At 37.8% G+C, this 27,563-nt stretch overlaps 1 protein-coding gene across 4 annotated transcripts in view; it reads left to right on the forward strand.

The window, feature by feature from the left end:
* The window catches only part of LOC144064303 (protein diaphanous homolog 3-like), a 73,448-nt gene that overhangs the window by 647 nt on the left and 45,238 nt on the right, over nt 1–27,563 (forward strand). For 3 of the 4 annotated variants that reach the window (XM_077586742.1, XM_077586724.1, XM_077586734.1), the window contains exons 3-20: nt 1,361–1,393; nt 1,719–1,898; nt 2,355–2,459; nt 5,213–5,343; nt 6,066–6,140; nt 8,057–8,126; nt 8,905–9,041; nt 9,797–9,902; nt 10,909–11,019; nt 11,163–11,281; nt 11,751–11,867; nt 12,336–12,454; nt 12,555–12,619; nt 13,209–13,313; nt 13,942–14,268; nt 17,039–17,153; nt 23,982–24,014; nt 24,791–24,883. In XM_077586742.1, coding sequence (XP_077442868.1) covers nt 1,361–1,393; nt 1,719–1,898; nt 2,355–2,459; nt 5,213–5,343; nt 6,066–6,140; nt 8,057–8,126; nt 8,905–9,041; nt 9,797–9,902; nt 10,909–11,019; nt 11,163–11,281; nt 11,751–11,867; nt 12,336–12,454; nt 12,555–12,619; nt 13,209–13,313; nt 13,942–14,268; nt 17,039–17,153; nt 23,982–24,014; nt 24,791–24,883 — 2,041 coding nt within the window. The remainder of the gene's footprint in view (nt 1–1,360; nt 1,394–1,718; nt 1,899–2,354; nt 2,460–5,212; nt 5,344–6,065; nt 6,141–8,056; nt 8,127–8,904; nt 9,042–9,796; nt 9,903–10,908; nt 11,020–11,162; nt 11,282–11,750; nt 11,868–12,335; nt 12,455–12,554; nt 12,620–13,208; nt 13,314–13,941; nt 14,269–17,038; nt 17,154–23,981; nt 24,015–24,790; nt 24,884–27,563) is intronic. The other variant, XM_077586752.1, reaches the window with a different exon arrangement.

The following is a 27,563-nucleotide window of genomic DNA, read 5'->3' on the forward strand; positions in this document are numbered from 1 at the left end:
TCTCGTGTATGCTACTTTAGGATACGGGTGCTGTCAACTTCCCTCACATTTGCCATCAAGCCATTAATTTGGCTTTTTGTTATTAGAATTAAAGCACAGGAAAAGGTAAAAATGTCAAAACAGGTCTTGAAAACTTTAGGATGATCTTAAATAGACTTTAAATTCCATTATTCTTGTATCATGACAATAAAAGCATTCAATTCAATTATTAGCTGTACTATAAAGGCTGCATTTGGATATTAATGGTGGTAAAACAACACCAGGTCAGCCCAGCAAAAAACAAAAATCAACAATCAACACACTGTCAGATATTCATATATAATTTGGTGCACTTTCCTTCTCACAACTGAAATGTAAAACACTAAAACCTAGGACGAGTTAAAATGCGTATATTTAATTTCAAGTCACAAAACTAGTACTTTTTATATAATGTTTTCGTGTTAAGATCCCCTTAACATATTTATTTAGTACCGTTGCCCGGAGAAAGTAAAAAAACAAAAAAAAGATTTAAAATTAGCAGAGGGTTTATCCCTTCCACTAATCCATCTGCTTTCTACGGCTAGATTACAATGCATTCTTCCTTTTTTAGATTAGATTAAACTTCATTCATCCTATGGATTTGATTGTTTGTGTCACTGCTGTCATTTTATGAGGTCTTGATAAATTGAGATTTCACGTTCTTGGGCGCTCTAAAACTGGTTTTTTATTATTTGTTTTTATTGCAATTGGATTTCAAGTTTCTAAATGAATATTATTGCATCACTTGTATTTTTTTTTTAATTATTTGAACAGAGTTTATAAAGCTGTACTGTCAATTATTCTTATAAATTCCTCCTTGTGCAATGATAATCAGCCAAATTACCTGTTCCTCCTCCAATATTGTCCTTTTGAGTGTGTCATTACAAAGAAAAAGAATACATCAACAATCCTCATAACGTTATTACTGTTGCACTCAGTAAATTGAAAACAATTCCACTTTATTACAGTAGATGCCAGTACAACACCAAGAACCACTGGTAGTTCGTTTTTTCCTTGAAGGTCACTCATTTGACATAGACACTTTAAAAAAAGGGAAGGATATACACATTATGAGTAGTAGTATATAGTCGTTGAAGTATATGCACATTATGAGCTGAATACAAAAATGAATTGGGGTGCATCGAATAAAGGCCACCTATAAAATTGATTATGGCTTTTTCCTCTAATCTTTCTGGAGTGACATCATCTGCTCAGGTCAATTGTGAATTTAAACACCCATTACTGAAACGAAGCGTTGTTTGATACAGTTCAGAAGTTAATTGTGCAGGGCTGTAATGTGTCATGAAACTTCATTTTGTTTTTGTCTGTCTCCTATTTGTAGCATCTACAATTTAGAAATCTCACTGATGATGTGGTAAGATTAAAAAAAAGCTATGCAAGGAATTGTTCCATCTTGTTTGCTGGAGGTCATGCACTACTATGTTACTAAAACTATATCATTATTTTCTGATAATGTTTCATTGCCAAACCAACCAAACCCTATTCCATGGTCAAGTAATTGGTCAACTGTCCTTTCACCCTTTCTAACATGTTTGCTTTGCTCTAAAAGTAAAATTAATATAGTTCTTTTGTAATGCAGAAGATTAATAGTGTATAGAAACTAACACACATCTGGTTGCTTTTCATCCATTTATTTTTATTTTGTACCTTACTCTTTCCTTTTCGTTCTCTTTTGACAGCTGGACAGATTTGCAAGTATCCGGATACCAGGGAGTAAGAAGGATCGTGCAGCCATTTCACTTTCTAAACACAGTACCACTGATTGGTCTGTGTTTTCATCATCAAACTCCCAGTTTGAAGAGCTTTCATCAAAAATCACTTCAGAGAAGGAAATATTGGCATTGTTTGAAAAAATGATGGTATGCAAGTGATTTGTTTTTTTATTCATAAAGTTACAAATATTAAGATTTACATCATTGAGCAAATGATTCCTGGCATTGTCAATATTTTATTATTCCTTCAATTATTTATTTTCGTTACTGCTTTATACTTTCATAAGGATCGTGGGGGGTGCTGGAGCCTATCCCAGCCAACTATGGGCACCAGAATTATTTTTGTATTAAGCTTTGTTCCGGTGTTATATTGTGTGTTTATTACTCAATTAAATTTACTTCTGAATTTGCAAATTTGAATATCAAGAATAAAAAAGCAGAATTTTGAGTACTAAAATTATACATTATTTTGTTTATCTTGAATAATTGCATTAAAAATGACTGAACATATTCTTCTTTGAACTTTAATTTCTATACATAGGTATATTATTTTTTTAAATGACAGAAAATGGCAACTGTTTTGTATTTTTATTTTTACTTTAGGAGGATATGAATTTAAATGAAGAAAAAAAGACCCCCCTGAGGAACAAAGACATGAATACAAAGAGAGAAATGGTCATCCAGTATGTTTGTACTGCTTCAAAAACGGTATGCTATTTTGCATTATATATGTGTGTATGCAAAAATACTTCGATAATCTGAAGCCGCGAAGTGGCGAGCGATGACAGTATAAATGTGTGTATATTCATGAATGGATGGATGGAGGTATATGTGTGTGCCTGGGTCCGTGCGTGTGTGTGTATGCCCACATCAGGGATTCCGGTGCATTAAATTTCCCAAGCACTCCCCAGAGGACCCCCTGGGGGAACGTGGTCGTATTCCGTCTAAGTTGGAAACAATGTGTGCGTGATTGTTCGTCTTGCCCTATATTTGGAACACGCCCTCTGGTCAGGATTTTTAAAAAGGGTCCATGACCCCGATCTGCCAATTCAAAGGCATGGTCCCCGATGTCCATGCGATGTTGCATTGGTGTGTCACCCAAGATAACCCCACAACATAGATCCTGGGGCTTTGCCACATAAAAGCTTTATAGCCACAACAGTTCCTTCAACTGTGGGGATAGAAGGCTACCGCCTCAGAATCCCAGGATTATGGGAAGGTGTGTTGGTGGAGTTGAGCAGCTCTTTAAATTATTTGTCCCGCTTACTCACAATATTCCGAGTCGAGGTCAGCATTTTCCCATCCCCATTATACGGTGTTGGTGGTGCACTGCTTTGTCCTCCTGAAATGTCGGATGGTCTTTGAAGTTTTCTGGAAGTTGTTCTCCATGGGTTCGCCGAACACCTCCCATGCATTCGTTTTTTCTCCAGTGACCAACGGAGCCGTGTGTGAAGTTGTGAACTTTTATGCCCGTCCCACAGGTGGGAAGGGAAACTCGCCTCATCTCTTCGGCCTGTGCCCGGCTGGGCCCCATGGGCGCAGGCCACTAGGGGCTCCCCCTCATTCCCCAATTCCGGGCCTGGAGGTTCCCCGTATCCGGGCGATAGAAAACGTAGCCCGTTCCTTCACCTAGTACCTGTTTGCCATTGCTGATACTGGCACAAAGCCCCAGAAACTGTAGCCTTTTTCTTCCTTTTCACATAACGCATTTATTATATTATTTATAAATGTATGAACTGTGAAGCGAGCAAGGACATCTAGCGCTGGCAGCCAGCGATGGCAGATGTCAGCACAGGGCCAACTGGTTGGGTTCCCTGGGAAGTTGCCTCAATGACAGTGTAGTGAGCATAAAATATGCACGAGTGTATTCATAACTGAACATGATTTGCTGTTTAAAAAGAGCTATCTTTAATTTCCCATGGTTCCGATTTCCAGCGTGAGCTTCAGGCTGCTGCGAAAGAAGAGTGAGGAGCCTGTAACCTCCATGCTGGAAGTTCTCGTTATGCTCAAAAGCATTCACATTCTTTCATTCCCCATTTTCATTCACTGTTTTTGTGTTCATAGCAGCTCGTTAGATATCACAATCTGCCTGAGAGTTCCACATTTTTGGCTAAAAAGCGCAAATTAGGTTTTCCTGTCATGGGGATTTCACCCGGATTATCTGTGGGCTTTCGCATATAGTGTCTCTCTGGTAGTCAATAGAGCTAAGCAAAGCGCCAGGAACTTTATCGTTGTAGTTTCATCTAAACGTGCTTGTAACGGACAATAATGGGTCACGCCAAGCTGATTCACGGATGATAAACCCCCACAATGAATAGCAGTTTGGTCTCGCCTTTTAAAATATGTAGTTGGGGAGCTGTTCGTTCATTATTCATTTAATTTTTTTTTTTAAATCACAAAAAATGTTATACCTTTTTTTTTTATAGTGAAATAATGGTACGTCCTGCAATGCTAAGGAATGCTGTCCTGCAGCTCAGTCGGGGTCAGATGAAACTCGCAAACAGCTGGATAAAAAAGAACTAGCCCGATTACAGTGCTAGAGTTTATTTCTCCTAATGGTCATTATAGATTCCAACTTCTGCCCTGTTATTTCAAAATACATTTGACTGAAAGTCCATTTGAATTAAAAAGCCAAAGGCAAGGGGAGGAATCCGAAGTCGTCACTGTGGTATGTTATTAATAATGGAGAGACAGCAGGACAGTTGCTGCCGCACTGCCGATGTTTCACAATTGGTATCTTTTTATTTATTGAATAAACCCCTGTGCAACACAGGCAACACTCTACAACTGTGAAACTGTAGTTAAACAGCTGTCAGCTATCTACTGCTACTAATTGGCCACTTGTTAGCAAAATGTGTGCATCACTAGTAAGGGTTCACCTATTCCACCCTCTGTGGCCAGACAGCTGGCCCTGGTCAGCGCCATGGAGGCCCCTGTTTGAATCAATCTGCTGCCCCCCTGCCAACTTTACTGGATGCTCACACCAGCACTTACAGGATGCCGTCAAACCTGAGTATTCCACCTCCCTGGCACACTGGGCGGCCAACTAGCCTACTAAAGCGTCATCCAACTTTTCTCTCCTCCAGTGAAACCAAAGTCAATACGCTTTTGACACCATCCTTTGAAATATGACTCATACCCAAAAAACAACAACAACAAAAAAAACACTTAACCACACATGCTCAAATTTGTATTGGAACTTCATATGTGGGTAAAACTATACCAATATTTAACATATATGTAAGCATGAGTATTTGTGCATGCATGTTTGTATTTGATGTACATTAAATGTGCAGTTTCATTTGCGGTAGTTCAATGTGGGAGTTATGATTTTCCATGTCTATCGCACTTGAAATTATCCTTATACTATTTCCATTGTTCAACATATGGTGCTATATGTGCTATGGTGCTGTATGTCCGTTTTTCTTTTAACCATTGGCATTTTTTTTCTTGTCTTCTAGGGTAGCTTGACAAACAGCTTTCAGATTTCTCCTCAGGAATTCCTGGGAGAACTTAAGTCAGGGGTGATGGAAGAACGCCTATTTGCTTGCCTAGACTCACTGCGTGTCTCACTAACCAGCAATCCTGTCAGGTATATTATTAGCAACTAATCTTTACTTTTCAAAAGTTTGTGGTTAGAAGTGTGTAATTTAAACAATTGTGTTATTCCTCCAAATTAAAACAAATGAAATCAAAGTACGTTCCCATAGTTGAAATAACTTTTTAAGATGTTTTTTTAAAGACATGAGCTATTACTTATTCAGTTATTTATTCCGTTACATACTTATTGAGCCAACATTAAAAAGGCGCCTTGAAATGGTGACCATGTCAAAAGTGAAAATGACAAGCCCGTATCAGTGAACATCCACTATTTTACAGCTATTTTTATTGTGACGTCACAACCAGACTTGATGATCATACAACACAGCAACAAAAGAATAAAAAAGCCCGCAGTTATCATGCTAGAAAACTGCAAACATCTGCAGCTCATTCTGGGTTTTCTGTTTGGATTTTTTAATGGGTCAGACCAAGGCAGCTGAGGAAAAAAATACTAATTCGAATTTAATTTAATTATTAATCCTTTGCTGTGACTTTTTGATGGATTTGTATCCAATCTATGGTCTTTATATCACATTCAATTTCAAAACACCAGGCGGCCAATTTCATTTTATTATTTCTTTTTATTGTTGGATTTATTATGGTGTGAATGTAAATTGTGGTGTATTGTGGGTTTCTCTGCTGTTTTCTGACATACCGACTCATTTAACTATCTTTCCTAACTCTGTTATGATAGTAGACTTTTCTTTCCCCCAGTTGGGTCCAGAGCTTTGGTCACGAGGGCCTTGGACTTCTACTTGACATTTTGGAGAGGTTGCTGGCCAAGAAACAGTAAGTTTCTCACAATTTAATAAGCACATGCTCATCTTACCATTAAAAAAGATGAGTGTACTGATATTTAGTGAAAATAAGAGTAAACAAATACAGTATGTGTAAATTCATATTGCGGTGTAACAGTAGAGTAAAATGTACTCCCGGTTCAGTTTCTCAAACATGGTTTTATTCTTAAGTAGGGGGTCCACAGCTATTTGGTTAGGAATATGTATTTTAAATCTTCAATCTTTTTTGATAAGAGGTTGTTTGCAAATGTTAAGCCCTTCCATTTCTGTTGACGCACATTGTTCTTTGTTAGTGTGAAAAGTGGACACACTTCCTGAGAATTGGTGCCTTCCCAAGTGATTAGAAGGTGTGGGAGGGAGAGGGCGGAGGAGGCGAGGTGGAAGGATACTAGGGGGCGGGGAAGTGGAGCATAGGGGCTGGGAGCAGAGGGGGGGATCTGGAAAAAAGGCAGTGATCAGTAATGCCAAGCGTTACAGCAGCCCTCCACCGACACCTAGAAGAAATTCAAAGATTTCTCAAACATAAGTGAATCGTTCCGAAAAACACACCGATTTAAACGAGGTAATGAAAATGTAGCATGATTAAAAGCTAAAAAAAAATGGGTACTCGGATGAATCGCCTAAAGACGTTTCGCCGACGGACGTTTGACAGACGGACAGGTCGCCGAATGGACGTTCCACCGAACGATCATTCAGCCGAATGGAGGTTTCGCTGAAACGGGATTTGCGCGCTCGCCCCGCCCCCGGATCGTGTGTGTACAAGGTTTGCAACTTCGGGCCGCGGGCCATAGACGGCCCGTTAGGATTTTTAATCCGGCCCGCCGAGTAGGTAAATCATATCCCTACGGTCCTCGGAGGGGTTTCTCCCCGGGAACAGTGCTTCGTGGGCGGATTTTAATGACACATGCTGAGTTTCATTATCGAGCTCCATATATTTCCCGAGTTTGAGCACTTTAAAAATCGGCGGGGGTTCCCCCCGAGCCTATCCGAGAATAGTGCACCGTGAGCGGACTGGGTTGGACGACGCCCCACTGAATTGTTAAAAATATTAACAATACAACAAAAAGGGTGGTATTTAATAAAACTATAAATAAACGACCATAACTGTAAACTTTGAACACCCAGTAGCAACAATCTGAACGTGACAAATGTAAATATCCAAGCCTAAACTTTAGCTTGAGAGATTAATTTATCCACATTTTTTGCAGAAAGCACAGATCTGGTAGTAGTGACATATAGTTGATTTTCTTACGTGCGTATTCAACATATATTGTCAGGCTGTGTTGTTTTAAGTGGGTTAACATATTCATGCTGCAATTTTACAACTTCGGATTCATCCCCTTGCCTTTGTCCACCCACCCATCCCTCCACCGACAGCTACGCGAGCTGGACTGGCCCAACAGTAGAGAAGTAAAAGGCTCTACTTAGTAGACTCTACAAGCTCAGGCTTCTCGCTTGCACATGTGATGAAGGCATAAGTTGTCACGCCTGCAAACACTCCCCATTCAGAGGCCTGGGTGTCAAACACTTAATGTCCATGCTGAAACTCCCACAGTGTTGCACACAGAGCACTTAGATTGCACTAATAATATATTTTATGAAAAAATGCATCAAACAAAACAGAAATGGCATGCAACTGAACCGAACGGAAGATGCGAAACCGAAATAGTTCAATAGTTCCACATAGATTGTTACAATCGTAGTGGAAATACCTTGCCTTTTTTAAAAATAATTTTGATTTTAAGTCTTGGCTAGAACATTTTGTGCAGCACTCTGAAATTGACAGACAATCAATTTAAGGTACATCTGTCTTACGTACATGTGTCTGGGATCATCTGTGATAGACTTCCGCTTCTTTTTGACCAAGAACTTGATAAGTGCTACATAATACTGATTTCCTGTCCATAGGCAGGAGAGGATCGACAAAAAGAACCAACATAAGGTTATCCAATGTTTAAAGGCCTTCATGAACAATAAGGTAAATACACCAACAGCCGTTCAAAACATTTTTCCAACATTGGAATGTGTCTTTACTATTCTCGATTGAATGTCATACTTTATACACATACTTTACCAGCATGCCTACATTAATATTACATTTCCATTTCTGACCCACATGTTTATATTTTTCCATTTATTTTAATTTCTCAGTGTTGTCTGATCACATGGTAGTTGATGATACCTTATCAAGTTTTGTTTTTGTCAATTTCAAGATAATGTGTACTTTGCTGCCAGTAAATAAATAGATAAATAAATAAAAAGCTACCATTAGAACTGGGCTTTGGCAAACTGATGAAGCTGCCATCTCAACCTACATATTAATGATTGCTCCGACACTCTTTGAAAACTTTGACCATATATTATTAGTGTAAAATACAAGTGGCGTCAAACTAATTAATAAGTGGTTTAAAACTGCTCATGTCCTGGTGTTCATGGTAACACTATAGACTGCGTCATTGTCAATCACTAACCTATTGTACAGTGAGACGTATTAAACGTCCTAATTACATTAAATAATTATTTTTGGAAAAACGCAATGAAATTAAAACCATGGAGGCGATAACACAAGCTCCCTCAACTGCAACAGCTAATTCATCGTGAATAACTTGTTATCTTACCATCACATGTACGACAAACAACCTCCTATCTATGTAATTTACTATTTCTTAAAACACTTGTTGAATAATACGATACAGTGAAACATTTATTTTACTGTACAAATGAAATGCTATTCCACATCTGCTTGTGTATTGCAGTATGGCTTGGATAGAATACTTGGGGAGGAGAGAAGTCTTGCATTACTAGCAAGAGCAATAGATCCCACACAGCCTGGTATGATGACCGATGTGATGAAGCTGCTGTCAGCCATTTGCATTGTTGGTGAAGACAACATGTATGTCTTTTCTCTATATTTTAAACAATGCTATTTTACATTTATTCATTCTAGAAGGAAAGCCACTTTTTACATGTTTATTGACTTCCAGAAAAAAATTCATTGTTAGTCATGATGTTTTAAGCTTTTAGTTCTTAAATTTTTTGGGGGGGTAAATGTTATGACATTTAAGGCCATTTGCAAAGACCGTGCATCTTGTCTGTGTAAAGGATTAACTAACGTGTAACACTGATTAAAGACAGAATTTAAGATTTTGATTTAAGAGGATTTTTGGTCCCAAACCAGAATTTACAGCCCATAGATCAATGTGTGCACATTTGAGGTCTGGTACTCAACCTCTGGAGACTGGTAGTTTTCCCTCAGATATCCTGAGGAGAAGCAAACATGGCAGGTAAATGATCCATCCATTTCCAACACACCTTATGCTTGTCAAGGTTTTGGGTGCTGCAACCAATCCCAGCTGACTTCAGACAAAAGGGAGACTACAACCAAAACTGTTTGCCAGTCAGTTTTAGGACGTAGCTAGATGATATCAAAATTAAATAGGCTTTTAGTTTTATTTTCCACTTTATTATATTTTAGGAACCTTTTGTTTAGTAAACATGTTGATATAGCTGTATGTTTGGATTCAATAAGAAACCATGTTTCTGAAGCCCAAACAACACCAACGAGTGTGAAGAGAATAATTTATGATTTGTATATAAAATACTGTCATCAACCCAATATTCACAAATGCTTAACATGTTTTCATTTAGCTTGGAGAAGGTCCTGGAAGCCATCACTGCAGCTGGGGAATGGAGAGCCACTGAAAGATTTAATCCCATTGTTCAAGGTCTACGCGATCGCTCAGTGCAGTTACAAGTAAGGCTGTGCCTTGTTATATCGTCAATATTATTCTTAGTGTATTTTCAGTGGTGATATGAATTTTGAAATATCAAGGTAGCTGCACTGCAGTTGTATGATGACGTCCTGTCAGGTACACAACACTGAGTTTGCTGGATTTCTGGATTGATTGAGTGATTAAAAAAACAACAACACTGGTTTACGTAGAAAATGCTTCCTGGATAAAAGTAGTGCCACTTTTCTAAATTTGGGTCACTAAAAAAAGAAAAATGGGGACAAATGTGTCAATTGGGTATAGTTTAGGCAATATTTTTCCTACATTTTCCAGAGATGTGAAATTGGCTTGATATTTCCTCTTACAAGGTCTCTTTTTCGAACCTATCATTCTCACTCATGATGGCACCGCAGTGCCCCCAATGCTCCTTATGCCTGCAAAGGCACCAATACATGCGTGACGTTGCTACACCCCAATTGTGCGAAAACCAACTCTAGCGTCACGACAATAAATAAAATACGTACGGGAAAATTATACCATGGAAGTAAACTAAGTGGTACCCCAAGTCACAATGCACATGATCAATTTTACTATTATGACTTTTTTTCCTCTGTCAAATTGGAGAGCAAGACTCACGTTACGGCTACACTGAGAAACTCCACCGGTTTTGGTTAAGAACATCTCGCCTCATTATCCCTGGTTGTGGTTTCCACTTACAGGAAATATACACAGTACCAAATCATTTATTTATTTATTATTGTCCTTGTGGTGATTGCTCAATTGAGCAATGCATATAACAAACTCAAGCAACAATGTTAGGCTTTTAATGTTATGTTCTTTTTGTGAAAAATATACACAATCCAAAAGATTATATTTTTTTGCAAACTTTAGTAACATTTGGCTCCTAGACTAATGGGACACATTTTAGTTCCTTTCCAATATGGTTAGTTATATATCGTTCTTGCAAATTTATTTGAAATATCATTATAAACATTTTAAGTTATATATCCACTTAATGTTATATTGCAGGTTGCATGTATGCAGTTAATCAATGCACTTGTGACATCTCCTGATGAACTGGACTTAAGGCTGCATATCAGAAATGAATTCATTCGTTGTGGCCTTAAAGTAATCTTACCAGTAAGTGCAATCCTCCTAACATTATAGACACATGAATGAGATATGTTAAAATTAATTCCCTCTGTAACGTAAATTATAATGCTTACAAGTTCAGTATTTTATTTCCCTTTCACTTGATTGACTGTCCTATACTTTGATGGTAGCAACTGTCGTCCGTGAGGAATGAAGCCCTTGACATTCAGCTAAGGGTTTTTGAGGAGCACAAAGAAGAGGATATGATTGAGTTTTCTCATAGGTTGGAGGACATCAAAAGTGAAATGGAATATCCTTTTAAAAAAAAAAAATATTTACCACATTTAGTGTGTGTTCTTGTGGGCTCTGCAAATGTTAAGAATTGAATTCCATCTGGTAGGTCTTAAATTACATCAATTTTAAAATTGTGCTGCTATGCATGGATTTTTTCTGAGATACTTTGACATTCTTGGAATTACTTAATACTATATATATATAATTATTTCGTTCTGAAAAAAATATGCAGTTGAAAGTGGTTTTAAAATATCCTAACTTTTACTTGATGGCACCTTTAGGAGCTCTGAATATGTATGAACATGCCTCACGTCATCCAATGAAGGTTAAAAAAATATGAATAGATATTGGGAAACAAAGTGTGACCCTCTGAATGTAGTGGTTATTGAGGTATTCAACCATTCAAAGCAAAGTACATCTGGCTTTTTACGGATTGAAAGAATTGCTTCCATTGATTTGCAAGTCTTTGCCTTGACTCTCTCTACTGATGCGGGGGACGTGTTCAGTATTTTGCTGAATATGGTGAAGGACAGCAGTGCAGAAAACTATTTCATCTCAATACTGCAGCACTTGGTCCTGATTCGCAATGACTACTTTGTCAGGTCTGTCATACCAAATACAAACATGGGACCAAAATGTTAAATGCAATTGGTGTGTTTTCTATTCCACTTTCCTTAAATTAAAGTACTGTTCAGATGCCTAAATTTAGTTTTGGGCCAAGAAGCTATGTATGTTCAACCTTGTAAAACAGTTCGTTTCAGGCTTTAGAGTTGGAGGGGTGCAGGATTTTTGTAGCGAGTAGTAATATTGGGAGATAACAAAACACTAGCAGAAATAATGACTGTAATCTGATATACTGGACAACTATGACTATATTAACAATTATTTTCACACATACTACAGTACGTGTACAGGACATTCACTCACCATACACAAAAAGAACATAATAATCCTTTAAAAATATGACTCAACACAAGTAGGGGTGCATAAATATTGCCAAAATAATAATAAAATATATATATAGTTTTATCTTCTTCCAATTCTCACGTATCACTTCTTGTCACGCCCAGGCTTCAGTACTTTAGGATCATTGAGGAGTGTGTGTCTCAAATTGTTCTGCATCGTAGTGGAACAGATCCAGACTTCAGCTATCGTAAACGTCTTGACGTTGATTTCAGCCACCTTATAGGTAAGTCACTATCTTAGAATATTAATACGTATATAATATTGTGCCAATATTTCATCAATAGTTAATCATCTTTGTGTTTTGTCAACCCCACCCCTTCCAGAGGTTTGTGTAGAAAAAGCTAAATTTGAGGAGTATGAACAAAGAGCTTTAGAACTGTCAGAGAAGGCAAGTGTTTGACCCTTAACTTTTTATGAAATTTATTTCTGGGTGTTTTCCGCTGCACAACTCGGTACTAGTAATCATCATTATTTGCTGATTATAATGTCAAACAATATTATTATAATATTTTGGAATATTTAGAGCACATGAATAAAAGCCATACCCAAATAATTTTAAAAGATAATTTATTTTATACTTTTGGTTGTGCCTGTCTATAAGACGCAGTTGTCCATATAACATGAGGTAGTCATTAACGGCTGGAGTTATGCTATGTCCTCCTTTTTTTTTAAAAAAAGAAAAAAAATCTCGGACAACATCCTGCATTGATGCATTCACTAAAATCACAGAAGCCCTGACAAATATGATGGGAATTGTGATTATTTTTTACAGTATGGCTCTTTTTAAAAGAACTAATTTGAGCAAATTAAGAGAAAGATGTGTATGGAATGTATGCCGACATTGAATTTGACACTCTTGACATCACCAATTCATCTAGTTGACTTACATGTCCACTCGCAATACAGGCTGTGCTATTTCTTTAAATATACAAAGACAAGAATGTAAAGCCTATTGTGAACATTTGTTTTTCTTTTAGTTTGATGAAGAATTTCTCAAACGACAGGAGGCCCAAGCTCAGTTGGTCAAAAGTGAGGAAAAGCTAGCTGAGCTACAAGTTGAGCTTCAGCGTTTTAAATCCCAGGTATTTGAGAGTTCCCTACTGTTTTTTCGGTATTTTAGCTGCAGTAGATAAAAACATATAATAGGTAAACTAATAAACAAAGTGAAGTAAAAAATAAAATTTAATTAAAAATATTTACACACTATTTTTTTGCACCAGAGTATAGTTTGCTTATTTAACATGAACAGATGTTCCATTTTTGAGGGAAATATAAATCAATGTCATGTTATTTTCACAGGCCACCCTTGAGTCTGCAACACCACACGACTTTAAGAAATATTAACTCAAATGTCATGCACAGTCACAGTTGTCCTGAAAGATTACGCATCACCCTCTGCAGGTGGAATAGACCAATATAAGTCGTCTCATGCCTCACACCTCCCAACACACATTGTGGCGTTTGGGATGTAAATAACAATCAAAGTTCTATTTGTTGTGTTACTTTCTTATTCAGTTACCATTACATTAGTTTAATTGCTTCCCTTTCATGCTGATATTCAAGATAATGACATTATATTTAAGAATACGAAGTTACGAAACCACTTCTGGAACGAATTAATTTCACAAGTAGAGGTACCACCGTATATAATTTTGTCATGCTGCCTTCTTTTAATGACTATGTGATACAGCAATTGATTTATATTTACAGAGTGGAGCTATACCCTTGGTTGGGTCATCTGGTCATGTTGCACATGAGTTTTCCTCTTCTTCTGTATTACCATGTGGTTCTTCACCATGTAACCCAGCATCTGGTTTGCCAGTTCCTCCACCACCACCACCTCCCCCTCCATTACCTGGTTTCTTTGCACCCCCTCCTCCTCCTGGTGTGCCTCCTCCATTTGGTGCCCCTCCTCTTCCCCCATTAGGATTTACATGTGGTCCAGCCTTTTCCGCTTGCCTTGCCCTGCCTTATGGTCTCACGCCGAAAAAGGAATTTAAGCCTGAGAATTCCACAAAGCGCTTGAATTGGTCCAGGGTAAGTGGAACTCTAAAAATCCTGTTAAATATAAAAGTTTCTCCGATTTTTCTCAACCCCTTCCAATGGTAAAGAATGTTAAGTTGCTTATGAAGAAATCTCAATGACTATTGATAGGACATTTATTGAACAAAGGCAAGGATAGCGGTTTAATGATGTTTCCAGTTTTGTTTTTAGTAACAATGAAAGTATTTTAAAACTTGAATGATGTGCTCTCTCCACTCTTCACTTTTTTTTCACTGTTAACCTTGATATTTATTGACAGTAACTGAGCAACACCCCTTTCCCCCAAACCAAAACAAGCGACTCTTGAAAATAACAGATGATCATACCGTATGTGTCTGTTAGTTAACACTTAGCATCACCTCTACAGATGTCGTTCCCAGTAGAGCAGTATTAGTTCATACTACACATGTTGTAAGTTTGTGCGATGGTTAATTATTTAACATATAAGTTCTAAATTTGTACAGATGTTCAACAAACTAAGCCATATGCTTGTTATTCAAAATGAACCTTTTCAAAAGGCTATAAGAAGTACAGACACTCCCCTACTTACGAACATTCGAGTTACGAACAACGGTACATACGAACATGTCTGCAAATTGCGTTTATGTCGAAAAATGTTCGTAAGTTTGATTTTGTATTGCACGCCTTTTTCCAAGTAGTGCTTCTTTCCGCCGCTAATACCGACGCCTAGCGCTGTGAGAGCTCAGCTCACCTAGCATACACCTTCCTCTGCCCAGTTCGTTGCAATGCGGAAGTGCGTGAACGTATCTCCAGTGCGCAAAGAACCTTTTTCATTTGTATCATTAAATATCTCGTGCATCCATTATTCAATATGGTTGGTGAAAAGCGAAAGGCTTCTATTGAGGGAGGTGCAAGGAAGAGGCAAGCCATTTCATTTGAAATGAGTGGCAATAATAACGAAGCTTGATGCGCGTCAGAAACTGGTGAGCGTTGCACGTGAATACAACTTGAATCGTTCGACCGTCAGTACCATTTATAAACATAAAGATCGAGCAGCAGGACCCAAATATTGAACGTTGCACAAAGTTTGCAAATCAATTGAATGATGCCATACAGTGCTACTGCATCATTTATGATGAAAAAAAGAAAACTGCAATCGTCATTAGATAGCTTCTTTCGGCCAGTTTCTAGTAAATCTCTCTCTCTCTAATGTATGTATACAGTATTGTATGTATTCTCTCCATTTTATTAAATGTTTTTTTCAGCACAAACCAGTGCGTGTTACTTATACAAGCCTTAAACATACAAATGCACTTATATAAACCTTCAATATACTTATATAGGCCTTAAACATAAATTATAATACAAAATATAGCACTGAGCAACTTACGAACAAATTCAACTTATGAACAATCACTCGGAACCTAACTCGTTCGTAAGTAGGGGAGCGTCTGTACTCTCATGGTTCAAACAGATCAGATTTTTTTCAAAAATATGCAACTTTGGTTTGTACTATACATTTACAGTTCATACAGTGCACATTTATGACAATTTAAAATACAGTAATCACTGGTGAATCAGCCAATGTGGACATTGGACCTCATCAAGCGACCATATCCACACGTCATCCACATTAATACTATTTCATATAAAGTGTATGTATATTTCCGTTGGTCAAGTGGTTAGTGCGTCACGCTTACAGTTCCGGGGTCGAGGGTTCTATCCAAGGTAGGTCCTCACTGTGTGGAGTTTGCTTGTTCTCCCGGGCTTGTGTGGGTTTTCTCCGGATACTCCAGTTTCAGCCCACTTCCCAAAAACATGGCCATGGTTGAACGCTAAATTACCGCTAGATATGGGTGTGAGCGTGAATAGTTGTCTGTCTCCTTGTGCCCTGCGATTGGCCAACCACCAATTCAGGATAGGTGTCTGTCTCCTTGTGCCCTGCGATTGGCCAACCACCAATTCAGGAGGTCCCCTGCCTGGTGCTGTGATAGGCTCCAGCAGGAAGGATAAGCGCTTCAGAAAATTAATGAATGAATATTATCAAACAATTAATGTAAACTATCCAATGTTTTGATGGTGTCTTAGTACAAATACGCTATGCTATCAGTCCACCCCCCCTAAAAATGCCCCTCTTGAAATGAGCTGTGTAATACCAAACTATAAATCTAATCACTGCATCATAATCCCACAAAATCAAACCGATTTTTATTGCTTCACTCCGTTTAACCTTTCTTTAATAGGTTTAAGATTCTACTACTACTACTACTACTACTACTACTACATGCCCTCCTTCTTAGTAATGCTCAAAGGAGGCAAGTCTAGGTGACAACCTTTAAGCAACAGCTGCCTTCCTTGAAGTTCAGTGGGCTATTGTAGCTAACCGTGCTGCACCCTGTGTCGGGCAGTACTGCATGATGAGATATGTGCCCCGGACAATTCTATTCCCTCCTAATCTACCTTGCAATACAAATCTGTCTCACGAACCATTTTGATGTTACCAGCTCTACCGCACGTTATTACAAACCACCAAAATATAACAAAACAAAAACATCTAAAGGAAAATGTCCTGTACTTTGGCTGAAGACTTACCTAGGTTTATTGCTAACTACAATCTGAATGTTGAATGTACAATTGTGCCGAATAACAGAGTGATATTACACCAGGGCTGCTCAATACTTCTATCGCCAAGGTCCTAGGTTGATTGCATGACCGTAAGATTTGATCCAGTCTGTTCATTTAGTTTTGTCCTAAATGAAAGTCAAAGCAAGTATGATGATTTTTGTATACTTGTTCCATCTAGATCCAACCCCAGGAAATGTCAGAAGGCTGTTTCTGGGTTCTTGCTAATGATGACCAATATGCAAAGCCTGATTTGCTCAACAAAGTTGGTTTCACCTTTGGTTCCCAAAGAGCAGGTAAGACAATTGTACAGTTAGGTGTTATCGAACCCAACCTCTCATGTTTAATTAATTTAATTAATCTGTGTATCACTAAAAATACTACATCAAGAGTCTGTCAGAAGCCTTCTATTTCTCCATGCCTATAGAATTATCATTTTCTTTAACTGCAGCTATTTCCTTGGTTTTCTAAAATTAGACTAAATATTGTGTTAATTTCAATGTCAAAGAAACATACAACAGTTATATATATTTGTTCAGCCAATTTTTTTTATTAACATGGAATGCATGGACAAAATAATGTACTATATTTTCTCTACGATAATTAACAGTATTTTTCACATTTTGGCTCGTCGTGTGATTTATACCCAGATGTGACAATGTATATAATGTTAAATAGATACTTTTACATGTTATTGGGTGTTATTGCACACTGATCAACATGGGAAGGAAATTACTCCTAACCAATATTTAGATAAGGCACTCCTGGCTTGTGAAATGGCCATGGAAAAAAAATCAAATGAGCACAAATTCATGTTTCTACAGTGGTCCCACGTTTATTGTGGGGTTTACGTTCTACAAATAACCTGCATTAGGTGGAATATGCGATGGCATAAGACCACATTAGTTTTTTTGTTAATCCAATTTTGTGAGCTGTCTTTAAAATGCAATCCTCTTTTTGAGCCTCTTAATATTTTTAAGATAATATCTAGTATTTTTTGGGGATATTTTTTACTAAAAAAAGAAAAACGTTAAATATTTATTCGTATATTTTCCTTTTTAATTAATTAAAGTAAATATTGTTTCTTCGTGTATCTATTTATCCAAATTAAAAAAAATAAAACAGCAAAGTAAACATTCTAAAGAGATTAAAAGATTTAGATTTAAAAAAATATATATTTTGGGATTAAAAAAAAAAAAAGTAACCCTCAGTGTTTTTTTAAATTTCATTTTTTTATTTAAAGTGAACCATCACATATTTTTTAAATATTTTAATTTTCTTTTTCATTTAAAAAGGAGAGTAAATATATCTAATGCTGTGTATTTTTTTATTTGCATTAAAAAATAAAAAGGAAACATTGTTTTTTTTACAGTGCTACCTCTACTTACGTATAAAATAAACGCCGATGATATATCATATTTGCATACATTATTTTTAGGTCATCCAGATGGTTTGTGGCTAACTTGTTTGTTTTCATCTTGTTTTCTTGAAATCCCACTCGTTGTTGGAAGCATGGTGTTTCTGTTTCTTTCAGCTGTTAAAGGCAGTGCGTGCCAATGAGTCTTGGTCTTTAGAATGTGTTTGCTGTCTTATCACAGTGTAGCATCCTATTTAAGAACAACATCTGGGTGATCATTAAACATTTAGAAGTACACCATATGAAACAGTTTTTCTCATCAAATTTTAATTCACATCGTTGTCTTTTTATGACCGTTGGTCCCCATACATGCTGTTAACTTCAACCAGGGATTTTTCTAAGCGGTGCATGCGCCACAATTTAAGACCTACAGTAGATATTTAGTTTTATTTTTTAGCTCCTTTTATCAGCCCTTTTTTGAGAATGCAAAAGTAACAATTAATTTCAGGCCACGCATCAGGGATGGGAGGGAAGTCCTCTACTCCACAGCTCATCTTCAAATACTGGAGGTGCAGTGGCTTTGTGTTTGGAAACGCCAAACTTCAGCTATCCGCATAGATTTTCTTTACGATTAAGGAGGGTAATTGATACATTCAAGTTAGCCCATATCGATTTCAGTTTTGCTTTTTTGTAAACATTCGTGCAAACATTCCCCTTGAGGCTTTTTTTCACCGCTTCATAGTTAAGAGTTTATGATCTATATTTTTCAATATCACTGGCCATCATTGTTGTTGTATTCCAGCCACAATTTTTTTCAGGGATCAGCATCTCAATTTCTTCCCAATTTGTGTTTTTCTGCCTTCATATCACCCAAGTACTGGCCTAACTCGTTAAAAAGACATCTGCTTTCATTATATTTTCCTGTTGAGGTTTTTCATCCAGATGTGCTTTGTGTATGTTGGGCAGGAAAGTATAGCCTGCTATGAGCAGATTTCCTTTTAACTAGTGTACTTTCTGGATTAAAAGGTCACATTAAAAAGTTGTATACAGTGGTACCTTGAGATACGAGCTTAATTCGTTCCGGGACTGAGCTCGTATGTTGATATTCTCGTAACTCGAACGTATATTTCCCATTGAAATGAACTAAAAACAAATTATTTCATTCCAACCCTCTGAAAAAACACCAAAAAGAGGATATTGGATTGGAAAAAAATGTTTTATTTTTTCTAATTCGCCATCTATTAACAAAGTAACACATAACTAGTGGTTTAATATTACTAAAATGTGTTTAATAGAACTAAAATTAGACGGATTTCGCGGAGGGTAGAAAGAAAGGGACATAGAGGGGTACGGGGGGGAGACTTTTTGCACCGGTGAATCGTAATATAACTGAAATGAATTTGGATTACGATGCAGACACACTCAAAAATAAATTTAATCTAACCTTACACTAAACTTCTAATTTTGTTTTACATTTTTATACCTTTCTTCTCCCGGCCGCCCGGGTTGGCTGTTTGCCCCGCCTCCACCCTGACTTCCACTATCAATGGGCTGTTTGCTTTTGTATTCCCTTCAAAATATTCCGAAAATGATGCACACAAATGTCCTCACAATAGATAACGCACAACCACTTGCCAACGAGAAGTAATATATACTCCTCGTACTAGCGATCGCTACGCCATTCGCGCTGAGTGACGGGGAAAAAAACACTGAAAAAAATGCAACGCTCCGCCCAGTGCTCGTAGATATCTGTTATACACGAAAGAGATGCGGCAAAAAAGACAGTGCACTAAAATCATAAACAGCCTCTCATGTCTTGGCCACCTGGCTTTCTCGTATCTCGAAATTTGTCTCGTATCTCGAGATAATTATTTGCTCGAAATTTTACTCTTATCTCAAATTGCTCGTATGTCGGGGTACTCCTATCTCGAGGTACCACTGTATGTGCAATTATTCACACTATATGATATCACTGCACCTGTTATTTTTACACTTTACCGAAAGAGGGCGACTAGGCCTGTGTTGATAATTTACATTGGTGGTGGGTGGACTTTTTTGTACAGTCATACCTAAACTATAGCAGTAGATAGGTTCCAACACCAGGATCCAAGGCTATGTTTTTCTTTCAGCAATCAGCTTCGAAGTAGCTTCCACACAGACGATAGTCTTATGAGATGTAACAACCCTCTCTGCTGTATTACTAAGTGATGGAAGACATTTTACTAATGTTAGCCACGTCCTTCTTGATAGAGCGAATGAAAGACTGATTTACTCTAAAATTCAGCAAGATGGCAGCGTAAGTGTTCCCTTTCTTTGCCACATCCAGAATCCGCACCTTCCCCATACAATTGTCATCATTCTCCGTTGCCGTTTAAGCATGTTAACATTCTTAAATGGAGCAACAAGCTTTTGAAGCATAGCAGGTGTTGATAGAATCACAAAACAATGAGAAATCACAAAGAACACACCATGAAATGACCCAGACTGCGCAATAGATGGACACTAACTGAGTGCAGAGAGGCGCAATGCTAAAATAATTTATAACATTGACAAAGGAGTCATCAGCTTTGTCATGTTTTTAATCGTTTATTTGCATTTTGAAAATGACACGGCTACTTTCTGCCGTTGCTGACGACAAAAAACCTCCGTCCAGCTCTTCCACACGTCTCTTGTCCCTCCCTCTGCCCACTCCAGACAAATTCGGTACATGCAATTGGGAAATGACTATTATTAACGTGGTAATTTAGAGTACAGCACTCAATAAATGAGACAACTCAACGCAATGTCAAAAATGTTACATTTCCAAACTCCATTTCATTAATCTGTCACGACCTGCTTTAACATTCTAAGTATATGAATATTAAAAAAAATCTGTAAATAAGTGAAGTGTCTAGAATTCTCCACGCAAAGAAGCATTTTTCCATTGTTGCGCAAGCTATAGTTTTCTTCATTTTTTGGAGAATAGAATGCGGAGAGTTTAATATATTGGAAATGTGTTCTGACATCGTGATTTTGACACTCAAATAAAACATGCTGCTATTTGTACGGCCTCCCTTTGTCCCTTTCACCTGCTGCACTTCACAGTCCAGAACGTGCTGGCCAAAGCGTGCAGCAGCGCTCATTCAGGATTGCACCACCCCCATACCACATAAACTATTTATGGGTTTGCCAATAGTGTAGTGCACTGTGCAAAGTGTTGTGTAAAAAGGCCTTTATGCCACTCACCTTAGTGTATATAAGGGACCTTTAGAGGGCACTATTCCACTGAGAATAAAGATAATGGTAACATTTATACACACCTGGGCCAGTTGGAAATGTTAAGTGTGTGTGTGTGTGTGTGTGTTTGTTTGTATGTACGTGTGTGTGTGTGTGTGTTTGTTTGTTTGTATGTACGTGTGTGTGTGTGTGTTTGTGTTTTTTTTTTTATTTGATGTGCATGCAAATGTGATTTTTTAGTAGTTAGGCTTTGCTTAGTAAAGAGAAAGTCCAGAAAAGCTGAATTCAGCCTGTTAATTTGTGTCCATCAGAATTGAAATTTTCACAAGGATTATGGCCCTTGGTCATCTGCTGTGAATTAGGGGGAGATTTGGTCTTGCATGGTACACTTTGATTATCTCTCTTGCAACACCTCACTCCATTACTTTGATGACCCTCTTCTACATTCCACTCAGTCAACCGCTGTCCTGTCCTGTCAGTATGAGTCAAGGTGGTTGAGTGTGCCTTGATATCACAGAAAGGGCTGTTGATTTTCTGTCAAGGTGACTGAACTCCGAGACTTGGCCATTTCAGAACAAAAGAGTGAGTCAAACAGAGCAGGTGGTTTAACTATCTGACAAATCTGTCGAAATAGATCTGTTCACTTGTTGTATACAGAGGTCATGTGTATCAGATGTCTGGTGAAATCTGCTTTTGCCAGAGATATTATTTGTATATAGTACATTCTCTTCTGTTTATTTTTAGGAAAATAGATAAACTGCTATTATTTGTTGTAGGCCTTGTTACTGTATTATACAGTATTGCACTCATTACAGTGATGTGAGCATGCAAGTGCCATTGTATTGTTAGTAATGACTCGTGTAAGATGCAATACTGTGTCGTTAAACATTTAACAACTATTCAATAGAAAGTTAGGACCCATTGCTTACTTCGTTCATTCATTCATCTTCCATATTGCACATCCTCGAAAGGGTTGCTGGAGCTTATTCCAGCTGCGAAAGACAGTCTACACCCTAGACTGGTCGCCAGTCAGCCGTAGGGCACACAGAGAGAAAAACGACCATCAGCACTCACAATCATACTTACACCAGTGGGAATCGAGCCCGTGCCAGCCTGCACCATGAGGCGACTAAACCTCTACACTGCAAGGCAGCTCCATTATTTACTCAATTACCTGATAAAAAAATATACCTTAAATTCTTGAAAAAAAGTGTTTGTTCAACACGTGTTTGAGTGTTGTCTGTTTTGTGATGACTGGTTGGGTGTGTTGAGGTGTTACTTGCCTGTCTCGATGGTCTGCCTGTCATTGTACAGCATCAGTCATGCTCTTTGACAGCAGTTTTCCACTATTCCCTTTAGTGCTTTCACAGTATGATTTACTAATACATCCTGGTGGGAAGCTGCTGTTGGGTTGGCATGTGCCTCAGAAGTCTTCTCAATTGTAAAAGCCTTGCAATGTAACCTGTAATTGTTGCCAGCTGTCATTTAAAAGATAAAGTGGAGTTAGGGCCAGCGATGACACAATATTTAAATCGCAATATTTTCAGTATTAATCTCACATGTTCCATAATGCAAGATGTTTACGGCAAAGGAGACGCAAAACACCTTATTCAAAAGCTTTTTTGAACATGTTTTAGTAGTTTCTTTAATGCTGATCATGATCACACCACTCACCACTTACATTACCTCTTCTCAACCTGGTATATAACAAAAATAATCACACACTCACCGGTTCTTTTGCCGACCCAGAGGAAAGGGACATAGAGAGCTTTGCTCCACCTTCAGAAACACACAGTCATCAAGTGCATTAATTAAACTGCTCTAAAGCTATTAAAAAAATCAATATTGCATGAAAATAACTGATGGAGGGACTAATGTTCAATACCTTTTTATGAGAAACAAAACTTATTTTTTCATTGACTACCGTCACACTTCTGTGTTTCCAATGGAAATCAGACTTTTCCAAGAAAAAGAAAAGATGTTTGCTGAGCGATTAAGCCGACAGCCCTCCCCCTTTTAAATTCACCAACTCAATATTTATCTAATCCCATAAGTGGCAATGTTTGCCATATCTGCACTGCAACAAATCGTAACCATTTCTTTGACATCGAATGGAAATTTGACTTGGTTTCACTTATGGTGCAATCAATTTTGCGTATTGTTGCCACAGTTGCACGCACATTACCAGTGCTTTGTTTTTGCCTCAAAATATCAATTCATATGGAAACCTAATCTTTCAGAGTAGTTCTGTAATGGTTTGTGGTATATATTTTGTCATTTTAGTTTGAAACAATAAGCCACTTTATCATTATTAGATTTTAACAATCGGAGCGGCAGTATTAGTGGCCAGAGTTTTTGACCATTGAATTTCCTGGACTGTTATGATTTTGGTTACCTTTCTTTATTCACATTACATTGTTTATCGGCTACTTAACATGATTTCCAGAATTGTATTTCTTCTGTTTCTGCCACGCAAAACCAAATTGTCCATTGAAACATTTTTATTACATCCTCTTCTTTTTGTACTTTACCTCCCTTGCATTTTTGAAAGATCATGAGGAGAGTACATCAACTGACGAGCCACGTAAGTTAACCATGTGTTGGACTTTGATTTTCTTGTATGTGGTGTTCGTTTATAGCGATGCATGTTTGTGGACATGCCAATACTTCTTTCAATCGGCAGTCATGTAGCAATTCAGATTTTCATTTAAACATAAAATGTGCCAGCCTTGTAAGACTGCCAAGTTGAATATTAGAACAATTTCCTCCCTTTCCTTCTCTTACCGACAACTAAATTACTTTATGCAAACGTTCAACCCTTCCGGACCATACAATTTGTACCATTTGCACATTCATCTTCCAAAAAAAAGACATTAGTCTCATCCTGAATAAAAGAATATTACACCATACCATAAATGGACAGTAATTTGTCAGTTAAAAATAAATGAATAATTAATAAAATGTGTGCAACTATTTGCACGGTGGGACGAGTGGTTAGCGCCTCACACTTCTGGGGTACAGGGTTCGAAGCCAGGTTGGTTCTTACTGCGTGGAGTTTGTATGTTCTCCTGCTCGTGGGTTTTCTCCGGGTACTCCGGTTTCCTCCCATGTGCCAAAAACATGCATAGTAAGGCTGGTTAAACACTCTAAATTGGCCTTGGGTATGAGTGATAGTGTGAATAGTTGTCTGTCTCCTTGTGCCTTGCCAATTCCGGGTATCCCTCGCCTGATCCCCGTAGTTAGCTGGGAGGCTCCAGCACCCCCCACGACCCTTGTGTGGATAAGCGTTTCCGAAAATGAATGATTATGCAACTATTAACTTGATGGATAGATAATTTCCTGCTTCTTTGTTTTCTTCAGCCAAAAAAGAAGAGGATCTTGAGGATAAGAAATCTATTAAGAAGCGGATCAAAGAGCTGAAGGTGCTTGATCCAAAGATTGCACAGAATCTATGTGAGTAGTTTAAATCTGTCAATCAAAATTACATTCATACAGTACACTTATATGCATGGGAAATGCAGCAGAAAGTGCTGTTTGCATTTCCAAAGATGAACAGAAGTTCTAGTCATACAGTACATAATGCCTACAACATTTTTGTGCAAATGCACACAAATACAGAGCTTTTTATTTTATTTTAATTTCGATTTGTTGTAGAGTGTTCTTATTCCTTTTTTAAACCGACTTTAAAGTCCTCAATTTAACTTGACCTCAATCTCCTGCATTACTACTCAACAGCAATGTTCCCTCTAAGCTGCGCGCGTGCGCAATTGCGCACTACTCTCGTCTTCTCTGCGCAGTAGCAATCATATGGCGCGCAGTAAAAAAAAAATCGATTTTTTTTTTTTTTTTTTTTTAATTTTTTTTTTTTTTTTTTTTTTTTTTTTACTCCTTTCCCCATGATGGCGCCGTTTAAGTGGCAGCCAGTGGCAGTAGCTCTGTCCACTCATGTTTTTCGTGTTTTACAGCATGTTTTACATGAAAAATTAGAGGGAACATTGACATGCACCTGCTTGTGGCAGGTGTGATACTGGTGTGCCCATAGCGAGCAATGATGATGTCGTGACCGGATGATTCGCCTAAAGACGTTTCGCCGACGGACGTTTGACAGACGGACAGGTCGTACTAGTATTTGTATTTAATCATTAAACGCTGTTTTCAGCTGGATTTGACCGAATTTGAGAGCATTTTGAGCCGTTTGGCGAATGGACATCTATAGACGTTTTTTTGCCTCCATCGCGATATCATCCAATATTTGTATTTAATCATTAAATGCTGTTTTAGGATGGATTTGACCCGATTGCTGTCATTTTACGGCTCGGTTCTGCTACATCTGCCTGCCCAAGAGTGCTTATTCCCGGACTGCCATGCCCGCCCAAGAGTGCTTATTCCCGGGCTGCCATTGATGGTATACGAACATTGATTTTTACTATAATTTGGACAACACCGGCGGCGGGCCGGATTAAAAATCCTAACGGGCCGTATATGGCCCGCGGGCCGAGGTTGAAAAACTTGTACACACACGATCTGGCGGGGCGAGCGCGCGAATCCCGTTTCGGCGAAACCTCCGTTCGGCCGAATGAACGTTCGGCCGAATGAACGTTCGGTGGAACGTCCATTCGGCGACCTGCCCGTCTGTCAAACGTCCGTCGGCGAAACGTCTTTAGGCGAATCATCCGAATACCGATGATGTCGCTCACACTGGTACTCAGTGCGCTCAGGGAGGTTGTCTTTCTGCTCAGACCAACAAAAAAATAGAGGGAACTATGCTCAACAGCCACTAGTTTAAAATACCAAAAATGTGAAAAGTCAACTCCGTCATCAAAAACATGACAAAGGGCAACTTAAATAAATAAATAAGCCAAACTTTCTACTGCTTGATATTTCCATACATGTATCATTCTCAACTGTTTTGGTTTTTGTTAAAGATGAACTACTCGTACTCATTTATTTTCCATATTAAAGTCTGGACTATTGCAATTTATAGTCAGATATGCTCTATTGTCCTGAATTACAGTATGAAACAACTTAATATTTTATAGTCATACTTTTTCTCCATGCATATGCTTATAGTCGAGCTCTAAATTATTTGGGAAAAGAACAAATCAGTACATTAAGTAATTCATTGTCTTCAAAAGTTTGAACAATCGATACATTACGACACAGAGCTACTCCACCTTGACTTCCATGCTGCTCAAACAGTAAAAGAAAAAAAATGAAAGCTAAATACCTGTTACAGATTTTACTTTGTTTTACTTTTAATACTTTTTTAGCACTGGCACATGATTTATGCCTATACCTATCCAGGGGCGGGCAACCCAAAATGTTGAAAGAGCTACATTAGATTTAAAAAAAAAAAAAAGAAAACTAATGTCTTGAGGCGGCAAAAAAATTAAAAGCCTTGTATAAGCCTTATAATGAAAGCAACACAGGCAGTATGTAGTATCTATATTAGCCTACTATCAAAATGAATATGTTGGCTAAAAATACATAATGACCAATCATGATTAAATGTTTATTTTCCCTGCAGTGCATTCTGTAGAGAACTACGCACCACGTGACTGGTGTTATAGGATGCCACCTCAAGTTTAACTTCATTACAATATTAATGAATTATGTTTAATTGCTTTGGTAAAATTAAAGAAATGTAAGAAAGAAATCAGATTTTTGATGTCATTTTTATTTTGAGCATCAGACAAAACAACAAAAAATGGAACATGCATAATGTGCCTTTTCAACAGCAGTGAATTGAATTGAATGCTTTTATTGTCATTATACAAGTATAATGACATTTAAAATAGTAGATTTAAAGTAGTGATGGAGTTTGGAGATGCAATCCACTTCTGAAATCTAGTTTTGCCTTCCTCCAATTTATCTACAAGTAATGCAATCACACTTTTTCTCTCCTTCCCAACTGGGTACTTGGCTGCAAATGTAGTGCGCCTTATCTGGAAATGTCTTTCCACATGACACTTTTTGTTATTTGATAACTTCTCGCCACAATGTGAACATTACGGCAATCCTTCTGCATTGGAAATGAATGCAAATGATTTGGTCTAAGAAACGTTGAATCGCCCTGCTAATAGAAATTTGTCCCAGGCTATGATGACAAATGTTGAAATTTAATATTTTTCTA

This window comes from Stigmatopora argus, chromosome 2 (genome assembly GCF_051989625.1).
Source record: "Stigmatopora argus isolate UIUO_Sarg chromosome 2, RoL_Sarg_1.0, whole genome shotgun sequence".
NCBI classification, from domain to species: domain Eukaryota; kingdom Metazoa; phylum Chordata; class Actinopteri; order Syngnathiformes; family Syngnathidae; genus Stigmatopora; species Stigmatopora argus.